The sequence below is a fragment of the Gymnodraco acuticeps genome, unplaced genomic scaffold (assembly GCF_902827175.1).
Source record: "Gymnodraco acuticeps unplaced genomic scaffold, fGymAcu1.1, whole genome shotgun sequence".
Taxonomy (NCBI): Eukaryota; Metazoa; Chordata; class Actinopteri; order Perciformes; family Bathydraconidae; genus Gymnodraco; species Gymnodraco acuticeps.
Genome location: NW_022991667.1, coordinates 142,949 through 154,422, shown reverse-complemented (window position 1 = coordinate 154,422; position 11,474 = coordinate 142,949). Strand labels below are relative to the sequence as shown.

The following is an 11,474-nucleotide window of genomic DNA, read 5'->3' as shown; positions in this document are numbered from 1 at the left end:
CCATGGGTCAGAACCAGAAGTGCCGGTACTGCGTACCGGTGAGTACCGGCCCAATTCCAGCACTGCTGGGGTCACTGTGTCCTGTTTGGTGATAAAAGCCCCCTCAGGAAATGCTATTTATTGTCAATGTTACACTTTGTTTCCAAGTCAATGCATTAACGCCAAGTTTATACGAAGTGTGACAGTTTTTGGAAAAAAAAATTGTTTATAGTTTCCCCATTACTAAACACTCAATTTAGTAAGACAGTCGGTCAATTAGTATTGTAAGTATCCTCTTCCAAATCAAATCAAGTTCTACTTTGCAGCCTAACAAACTCAACTTGTTATTTCAGAAAAGGTACTCTGGGGAGAAAGCACAGTGCACAGGGGCCAACATGTTCCACCTATTTACCTCCAAGTGTGAGACGCAAGACCTGCTAATAGATGCAGGTGAGAATAATTAGGCAAAGGTTTGAATAGTAAACAGTTTTGTTTGTTATCAGAAGGGCCATTAAATTGCTTTCTCCGATGATGAAATCTCAAACTGGGTTCATTAGAAAGACTCTAAGGTGTAATTTGCAGCAGAAAGTCCTTTTGTCTGGAGTCATTATGTACTGTTTGATGATGACAGAGAGGAGGATGCTTTGGAAATTGTTTTTCATTTGCTTTAAGTCATAAAGATTTTATTCAGATTCTACCATTTACACCGTGGTCAAGAAGGAAATGTTTTGGGGTTAAGTTGAACCAATCACTCAAGAATTGATAAAAAGGCAAAACAAATCCCTCGAAAATGCAACTGTAGTGCATTCAGGACCCCAAGCAACTCAGTAGAAACATTCATGATTTGGTAATAAAGACGTTTGACTTCTGCTAAAATGTATTGTTTTTGTGGTTGGCGAGAACTATTCTGAAAAGTGCCACCATATCGTCAATATGAGTAGAAAAGCCAAACATCCTCTGAATGCCCTACAGTAGGTCTCAAGTTTGCTGTTGTAAAGCTTTACGAGGCTGTGATTATCCTAGATACCAGAACAATTCAAATTTGACAGGGAGGTCAAGATTCAAAAAGATGGTCTCACTACAATGGTGCAGCTTATTTCGGAACACCATCGCACGTGAAAACAATTCAGCTAATCGGATTCACAATTGTCTCAGATTTAGAGAAATCCCCAATTTACGCAATTCTAATACTGAATGTTTTTTCCCCGAACTGGGATAAGCATGTCTATTAAGTGGAGGTACATGTGTACCAATAGATCCCCATGACATTAAGGGATATTGTGATGACAGGTCAAAGGACTGCTGTGAATATGAACCATGACAGTTTTTCCCTCACTAAAATGTAGCCATATTTAGACTGCTTACAGAGTTGGTATCACTGGTCTATACAATTCACAATCACATGAAATCAGATAATCCCTAATCTCCCAAATCTATTGACAATATCCTAAAAAGATTAGAATCATTAATGTTGTCCGAATAAATAAAGGCTTGTTTGAATAAGTAATATTGTAAAGAGAATCAAAAAGAGTAAATAACACTTCCAAACTTTGCTGTTTGGGTTTCAGTGTTATTCTTAAGTGACATTATTTATATTCTGCATTCTTTCCTTCCCTTTAGAAAAAGATTAATGAGAGCCACAAAACAATGAGGTGTTTTTTTCTCTGCAAGATAAGTTATGAAACAATGCAGTAGTCTTCACGGATTAAACTTTAATTGCAACTAAAGGGCCCTACTAATTATGTTACGGCCCGTCCACACAGCGGCGTAAGTTGACGCTTCACCATTCACTTTGAATGGGGTGACGTCACTTTGCACCGAACTGCATCGTGGGAAGCGACGCGGAGCGTTGCTGGCGTGAGAAGCGTCAGCCAATCGAATCATATGCCAGTACAAGCTCTAGCCAATCAAACCGCTGCTTGTGTGTCAGGGGCGGGAGATTCATGTGATTGGTTGTTGGTCGAGTTTCAGACACGCCCGCCGGCAAGCGTCAACGCACGCCGCTGTGTGGACGGGCCGTTATTGTTTATACCTATTATTTTTAATTAGCAGAGTTCATGTCATCACTAGAGATCAATGAAGATGATATAATTTCCACTGTACACAGGTCAGACACGCAGACACATGGAGCCTCATTGTGTATAACGGACATCAACACAGAAGGTGAGTAAAAAGTGCACTGTGTTGTATTCTGTTGTGTGTTTGTATTCACTTCAAGACTGGTCATGGTGTACATGTGTCCATTTGAAGTATGTGATAGGAAAGCTAAGTAATAAATGTATTTGCTTAATCTTTTCTAGCCCACAGAGCTTTGATATAACGCAGACCAGCAGCAGTCTGTAGCCTGCCGAGTTCAACTATGTCTTCTGTTTTAAACGACTCTCTCATCATTCATCCTCCAGGCTTTTATATCATCGCATTTGAGACATTTCCCAACATCAGTGTCTACATTATCTTTCTAGCATTTGTCTATGTGGTTACACTAGTGTTCAATATTTTATTGATCTACATAATTGCCTGTAACCATTGCTTACACACTCCAAAATTCATGGCAGTTGTCAACCTGGCAGTAATTGATATTGTCTTAAACACAAGCACTATTCCCAGCATGATAAAGACATTTCTGTTTAAGGACAACTTTGTTCCATTCACCTCTGTTTGGTACAAATGTATGTTTACTACGCTTTTATATCTTTGGAGTCGTATTCCCTCGCTATACTTGCCTATGACAGGTTGATTGCAATATGTTTCCCTCTGCGTCAGAACGTATTCAACACACTGCCGATCATGTCTTGTCTTATCAGCGTTACTTGGGTTACAGTCTAGGAAGAGTTGCATACAGCACCGCAATCATGACTCGACTTTCTTTTTGCAATTCTGTCAGAGTGTTTAGCTACTTCTGTGACTATGCACCTGTTTTTAGACTCGCCTGTAATGATTACACACCGCAGTGGTCAATCGCTTCAACTTCAAGCATGGTGAATCTGATGGGCCCTTTGACTTTTATCCTCCTGTCTTATGTCATCATTCTGGTCACTGTGTTCAGGATGAAATCAGTAAATACTAGGATGAAAGCTCTCGCTACTTGCATTGAACACCTAGTCCTTGTTGCTGTATTTTTCACTCCTATAATCATCATTTTCTTAATTGGTCTTTATGTGCGATCCATTGACCCGGACCAGCGCGTGTTGAGTCTGTCGCTGGCCTCTTGCATCCCACCCTGCATAAATTCGGTTGTATATTCTTTAAAAACAAAAGAGATCAGAACCAGAGCCCTGGCATTGGTCAAAAGAGTAAAAATAAGCCCTTAACAAATGTATTTTTTTCCAAAAGCTATCATTGGAGAGTTATAATGCACATCGGTCACGATTGTGTGCATATGTGTGTGTGTGTCTTTGGTGGAACAAAAAGAGGTCTACAGTAAAGGAAATGGGAATGGTTGTGTCTGATTTATAAGCATTTCAAAGCTTAAAGTTTAATATTATGTATCAATCATATGAATCCATAATGTGTTTTTCTTATATTCTTTTTTATTTGATATACTGCTATTACGTTAACAAATTCAAGAGCATGAAATAATGCCGGAAAACATATTAGTGACTTATTATGACATCAAATATACTTGTTGTAAACTGTACTTGATTGTAATTATTTGCAATGTGTTCATATGACTGCTCTGGTTCTTCTATGTGTCATATGGAATCTTCTTATCTGAAATTGACTTTTTTTTTTACTGTATCTCTTTTGTTTATTCCTCATAAATGATTTGGCAAAGCAAAACGTCCCTTTATGTGTGTTGCATGAAACAACATCAGAGAAGCATTTTCGAGCTAAGTTTGACGATGTTGGCACAGGTTGAATTTTGTTTTCCTTTCCTAAATATGTGATGAAAAGAGTGAAAGGGGGACATAATGTAGAAGCATCTGTATTTGGGCTCTGATGATAAGTAGGCATGCATTATCATTTTCAAGGATAAATATTTTAAACTTTTGATATTTAAAAAATTAACTGGAGCATACTTGGGAGGATAAATGAAATGCGTAATTGTTCCTACTGTTGTATGTTTCCTACTATGAACCATGTCAACAAGTGGTTCAATTGAAAATACCAACATCATCAGTAGATATCTGTAAATTATTTTTAAATGATTTATTTGCTGAAATATAAATATATATAATATATATAAACTGGCATTAGATATATAGTTCCATGTGGAAATCTACCAATAAACCTAAAAATGAATGTACAAGAACCACTTTCCGCTGAGCCTAAAGTTCACATGGAAATTAGTGTTTGAAAGTCCTTTAGGAAGGCCTATAAATGTATAAAACAAATTAAAAATTGTTATTTGATTAAACAAAACATAGTCAGAGGACACTGTCGGAGTGGCAGGTCAATGACCTCCGGAGTGTCTCCTGCAGCCATTAGAAAGCAGTTGGAAGTTAAATGAAAAGAAAGTTTCACACAAGCAATTAATGTAATGCTCCGATTTCCCTCTGTTTTTAATTGCCATTATTCCTAATAGGTGCAACTGAGATTAATTAGTCTGATGTGGATTACAGTAAAAATGTTTGTTCGTTAAAGTTGAGATCATTTATCTGAATTCTCTGGAGATGGCAATACAAGCTGGGCTCATTAGAACTATTTAGTTAGAAGAAGAATTGGGAGGGATGAAACCCTCTTTAATGGTCACACATGCAGAGCACACAGCACACAGTGACATTTGGCCTCTGCATTTAACCCATCCTAGTACCGGCAGGAGTCTAGTACTAGGAGCAGTAGGCAGCTATTGTACAGCGCCCAGGGAGCAATGGGAGTGAGGGGGGGAAGGGGTGTGTCCGGTGCCTTGCACAAGGGCACCACGGCAGGGCAGGAGGTGAACTGGGAACTCTCCAAGTAGCAGTCCTCACTCCATATTTTAGGTCTAGTTAGGGGCTTGAACCGGCGACCCTACAGCTCCCAGTCCTAGCCCCTACTGACTGAGCCACTGCCGGACAACTAGTTTTGTCTTACCCATCGTGTTTAGTGATGAATTTCTCCTCTGGGAACATTTACCAACTGAAAAGTCGTTTAATGTGTTTGTCCCTGATTACTAAGTCTACAAACACAGTTCACAAAATGACCAAAACATTTAACTCACAATAATTGAACTCAGTATGCTCTGTATTTATCTGACAGCAACTTGATTGAACCATTGTTTCTAAAGAGTCACACTTCAAGACGGACCATAATATGAGTTCTGTTTATTATTTGTATTATTTTTGAATGTTTCGTTGTTATGTTTACCTTTGGCTTGTATATACGTGTACAACATCTCAGAAACTGCTTCTGCAAATGTTATTGTGTGTCTGTGCTTGTCCCCCTAAAATAAACGAATACATTGAAAACAATATTTTGTGTACAACATCTCAGAAACTGCTTCTGCAAATGTTATTGTGTGTCTGTGCTTGTCCCCCTAAAATAAACGAATACATTGAAAACTATCTTTTTTTTCACTTATGAAACTGAATTGTCAAGAATCAGATCAATGCACCATAGAAGGCACAACATGTTTTTGTTAAGTGTGTTTTTTAATTTTTATTAATACATTTTAACATCTTGAACCATTATGAACCAGGCTGTAAAATAATGAGGCCCCGTGAGTGGGTCCAACATGTTTGTAACAGGCAAGCTTTTTTATTCTTCAGGTTTTATGAACTACAGAACCTTCCATAGATATGCATTGTAAAACATTCACCACATAAGCAGTTTACTATGATAAAGTATGGACTACAAAATTATGATGTTGTTGCAATGTATTCACTGATAGGAACGCTACGATGTATTATTCATGAGTTGAGTGTTCGGTAGGAAGTGGAACTAATGACGAACGGACATCGACGGAACTATTTTACGGTTACGCTGAAAAGGCTATGTATACTTTGCTTTATAAATTCAACATTGGATGGTGCATTCATTCATTGGTGGTGGTTACTTATAACATCCTTAATAGAAATCTTTCATTTCTTCTGTTTTTTTGTGAGGCATTTTAAATGTTCTGCTGCTGCACAATTACATTTTCGATGTCTTGTTGCTTCAGGCCAATCTCCAATATATTAAGCTTCGATGATTTTGCAGTAAATCGTTATTGTGTCCAATGCTAACACGGCTAGTAACTTCACACAATCTAAAGTGTATCCGCATCTTTTTCACAATTTGAATACTATTTAGAGTAAGACAACTACAAAAAGGGCTTCATTGGTGTAAGGGGGCTGAGTTGCAGGCCTATCTCATACAGCCCTTTAGAGAAGAGGTACCTCAGCATTAGATTGTTAAGGGCTTTGTACTTGAGATTTTCAAGAACACTAATGACTCATTAATATCAGTACCCATTCCCATAACATTCAAGTTTTAATTGCAAGAGAGCAAAACCTTCTAATGGATGCAGAGGAGATTAATTAGGCTTAAGCCTCAACAGTAAAAGGTTTGTTTGTTGCACGCAGGGTCATTAGCTAGCCTCCTTTGGTAATGACATCACAAATAGGGCTCATTAGCATAGTTCCTAGGAGTCAGTGTGGCAGGAGAAAATCATTTTGTCTGGGGTCACTGTGTCCTGTTTGGTGATAAAAGCCCCCTCAGGAAATGCTATTTATTGTCAATGATACACTTTGTTTCCAAGTCAATGGATTCACGCCAAGTTTATACGAAGTGTGACAGTTTTTGTAAAAAAAAATTGTTTATAGTTTCCCCATTACTAAACACTCAATTTAGTAAGACAGTCGGTCAATTAGTATTGTAAGTATCCTCTTCCAAATCAAATCAAGTTCTACTTTGCAGCCTAACAAACTCAACTTGTTATTTCAGAAAAGGTACTCTTGGGGAGAAAGCACAGTGCACAGGGGCCAACATGTTCCACCTATTTACCTCCAAGTGTGAGACGCAAGACCTGCTAATAGATGCAGGTGAGAATAATTAGGCAAAGGTTTGCATAGTAAACAGTTTTGTTTGTTATCAGAAGGGCCATTAAATTGCTTTCTCCGATGATGAAATCTCAAACTGGGTTCATTAGAAAGACTCTAAGGTGTAATTTGCAGCAGAAAGTCCTTTTGTCTGGAGTCATTATGTACTGTTTGATGGTGACAGAGAGGAGGATGCTTTGGAAATTGTTTTTCATTTGCTTTAAGTCATAAAGATTTTATTCAGATTCTAGCATTTACACCGTGGTCAAGAAGGAAATGTTTTGGGGTTAAGTTGAACCAATCACTCAAGAATTGATAAAAAGGCAAAAACAAATCCCTCGAAAATGCAACTGTAGTGCATTCAGGACCCCAAGCAACTCAGTAGAAACATTCATGATTTGGTAATAAAGACGTTTGACTTCTGCTAAAATGTATTGTTTTTGTGGTTGGCGAGAACTATTCTGAAAAGTGCCACCATATCGTCAATATGAGTAGAAAAGCCAAACATCCTCTGAATGCCCTACAGTAGGTCTCAAGTTTGCTGTTGTAAAGCTTTACGAGGCTGTGATTATCCTAGATACCAGAACAATTCAAATTTGACAGGGAGGTCAAGATTCAAAAATGTCTCACTACAATGGTGCGGCTTATTTCGGAACACCATCGCACGTGAAAACAATTCAGCTAATCGGATTCACAATTGTCTCAGATTTAGAGAAATCCCCAATTTACGCAATTCTAATACTGAATGTTTTTTCCCCGAACTGGGATAAGCATGTCTATTAAGTGGAGGTACATGTGTACCAATAGATCCCCATGACATTAAGGGATATTGTGATGACAGGTCAAAGGACTGCTGTGAATATGAACCATGACAGTTTTCCCCTCGCTAAAATGTAGCCATATTTAGACTGCTTACAGAGTTGGTATCACTGGTCTATAAAATTCACAATCACATGAAATCAGATAATCCCTAATCTCCCAAATCTATTGACAATATCCTAAAAAGATTAGAATCATTAATGTTGTCCGAATAAATAAAGGCTTGTTTGAATAAGTAATATTGTAAAGAGAATCAAAAAGAGTAAATAACACTTCCAAACTTTGCTGTTTGGGTTTCAGTGTTATTCTTAAGTGACATTATTTATATTCTGCATTCTTTCCTTCCCTTTAGAAAAAGATTAATGAGAGCCACAAAACAATGAGGTGTTTTTTTCTCTGCAAGATAAGTTATGAAACAATGCAGTAGTCTTCACGGATTAAACTTTAATTGCAACTAAAGGGCCCTACTAATTATGTTACGGCCCGTCCACACAGCGGCGTAAATTGACGCTTCACCATTCACTTTGAATGGGGTGACGTCACTTTGCACCGAACTGCATCGTGGGAAGCGACGCGGAGCGTTGCTGGCGTGAGAAGCGTCAGCCAATCGAATCATATGCCAGTACAAGCTCTAGCCAATCAAACCGCTGCTTGTGTGTCAGGGGCGGGAGATTCATGTGATTGGTTGTTGGTCGAGTTTCAGACACGCCCGCCGGCAAGCGTCAACGCACGCCGCTGTGTGGACGGGCCGTTATTGTTTATACCTATTATTTTTAATTAGCAGAGTTCATGTCATCACTAGAGATCAATGAAGATGATATAATTTCCACTGTACACAGGTCAGACACGCAGACACATGGAGCCTCATTGTGTATAACGGACATCAACACAGAAGGTGAGTAAAAAGTGCACTGTGTTGTATTCTGTTGTGTGTTTGTATTCACTTCAAGACTGGTCATGGTGTACATGTGTCCATTTGAAGTATGTGATAGGAAAGCTAAGTAATAAATGTATTTGCTTAATCTTTTCTAGCCCACAGAGCTTTGATATAACGCAGACCAGCAGCAGTCTGTAGCCTGCCGAGTTCAACTATGTCTTCTGTTTTAAACGACTCTCTCATCATTCATCCTCCAGGCTTTTATATCATCGCATTTGAGACATTTCCCAACATCAGTGTCTACATTATCTTTCTAGCATTTGTCTATGTGGTTACACTAGTGTTCAATATTTTATTGATCTATATAATTGCCTGTAACCATTGCTTACACACTCCAAAATTCATGGCAGTTGTCAACCTGGCAGTAATTGATATTGTCTTAAACACAAGCACTATTCCCAGCATGATAAAGACATTTCTGTTTAAGGACAACTTTGTTCCATTCAACCTCTGTTTGGTACAAATGTATGTTTACTACGCTTTTATATCTTTGGAGTCGTATTCCCTCGCTATACTTGCCTATGACAGGTTGATTGCAATATGTTTCCCTCTGCGTCAGAACGTATTCAACACACTGCCGATCATGTCTTGTCTTATCAGCGTTACTTGGGTTTACAGTCTGGGAATACTTGCATACAGCACCGCAATCATGACTCGACTTTCTTTTTGCAAATCTGTCAGAGTGTTTAGCTACTTCTGTGACTATGCACCTGTTTTTAGACTCGCCTGTAATGATTACACACCGCAGTGGTCAATCGCTTCAACTTCAAGCATGGTGAATCTGATGGGCCCTTTGACTTTTATCCTCCTGTCTTATGTCATCATTCTGGTCACTGTGTTCAGGATGAAATCAGTAAATACTAGGATGAAAGCTCTCGCTACTTGCATTGAACACCTAGTCCTTGTTGCTGTATTTTTCACTCCTATAATCATCATTTTCTTAATTGGTCTTTATGTGCGATCCATTGACCCGGACCAGCGCGTGTTGAGTCTGTCGCTGGCCTCTTGCATCCCACCCTGCATAAATTCGGTTGTATATTCTTTAAAAACAAAAGAGATCAGAACCAGAGCCCTGGCATTGGTCAAAAGAGTAAAAATAAGCCCTTAACAAATGTATTTTTTTCCAAAAGCTATCATTGGAGAGTTATAATGCACATCGGTCACGATTGTGTGCATATGTGTGTGTGTGTCTTTGGTGGAACAAAAAGAGGTCTACAGTAAAGGAAATGGGAATGGTTGTGTCTGATTTATAAGCATTTCAAAGCTTAAAGTTTAATATTATGTATCAATCATATGAATCCATAATATATTTTTCTTATATTCTTTTTTATTTGATATACTGCTATTACGTTAACAAATTCAAGAGCATGAAATAATGCCGGAAAACATATTAGTGACTTATTATGACATCAAATATACTTGTTGTAAACTGTACTTGATTGTAATTATTTGCAATGTGTTCATATGACTGCTCTGGTTCTTCTATGTGTCATATGGAATCTTCTTATCTGAAATTGACTTTTTTTTTTTACTGTATCTCTTTTGTTTATTCCTCATAAATGATTTGGCAAAGCAAAACGTCCCTTTATGTGTGTTGCATGAAACAACATCAGAGAAGCATTTTCGAGCTAAGTTTGACGATGTTGGCACAGGTTGAATTTTGTTTTCCTTTCCTAAATATGTGATGAAAAGAGTGAAAGGGGGACATAATGTAGAAGCATCTGTATTTGGGCTCTGATGATAAGTAGGCATGCATTATCATTTTCAAGGATAAATATTTTAAACTTTTAATATTTAAAAAAATAACTGGAGCATACTTGGGAGGATAAATGAAATGCATAATAGTTCCTACTGTTGTATGTTTCCTACTATGAACCATGTCAGCAAGTGGTTCAATTGAAAATACCAACATCATCAGTAGATATCTGTAAATTATTTTTAAATGATTTATTTGCTGAAATATAAATATATATAATATATATAAACTGGCATTAGATATATAGTTCCATGTGGAAATCTACCAATAAACCTAAAAATGAATGTACAAGAACCACTTTCCGCTGAGCCTAAAGTTCACATGGAAATTAGTGTTTGAAAGTCCTTTAGGAAGGCCTATAAATGTATAAAACAAATTAAAAATTGTTATTTGATTAAACAAAACATAGTCAGAGGACACTGTCGGAGTGGCAGGTCAATGACCTCTGGAGTGTCTCCTGCAGCCATTAGAAAGCAGTTGGAAGTTAAATGAAAAGAAAGTTTCACACAAGCAATTAATGTAATGCTCCGATTTCCCTCTGTTTTTAATTGCCATTATTCCTAATAGGTGCAACTGAGATTAATTAGTCTGATGTGGATTACAGTAAAAATGTTTGTTCGTTAAAGTTGAGATCATTAATCTGAATTATCTGGAGATGGCAATACAAGCTGGGCTCATTAGAACTATTTAGTTAGAAGAAGAATTGGGAGGGATGAAACCCTCTTTAATGGTCACACATGCAGAGCACACAGCACACAGTGACATTTGGCCTCTGCATTTAACCCATCCTAGTACCGGCAGGAGTCTAGTACTAGGAGCAGTAGGCAGCTATTGTACCGTTAGGGAGCAATGGGAGTGAGGGGGGGTGTCCGGTGCCTTGCACAAGGGCACCACGGCAGGGCAGGAGGTGAACTGGGAACTCTCCAAGTAGCAGTCCTCACTCCATATTTTAGGTCTGGTTAGGAGCTTGAACCGGCGACCCTACAGCTCCCAGTCCAAGCCCCTACTGACTGAGCCACTGCCGGACAACTAGTTTTGTCTTACC

The 11,474-nt window shown here is 38.3% G+C and overlaps 1 protein-coding gene and 1 pseudogene across 1 annotated transcript; both read left to right on the top strand.

The window, feature by feature from the left end:
- Positions 1-2,338: 2,338 nt before the first annotated feature.
- LOC117534443 lies at positions 2,339-3,290 on the top strand (annotated as a pseudogene).
- Positions 3,291-8,827: 5,537 nt separating this feature from the next.
- Positions 8,828-9,781, top strand: LOC117534439 (olfactory receptor 2AT4-like). The gene has a single exon (XM_034198636.1). The coding sequence runs from the start codon at positions 8,828-8,830 to the stop codon at positions 9,779-9,781; it is 954 nt and encodes a 317-aa protein (XP_034054527.1).
- The last annotated feature ends 1,693 nt before the right edge of the window (positions 9,782-11,474 follow it).

Excerpts from the sequence above, each read along its gene's own strand:
- LOC117534439 (XM_034198636.1), top strand. The coding sequence starts at position 8,828 with ATGTCTTCTGTTTTAAACGACTCTCTCATCATTCATCCTCCAGGCTTT.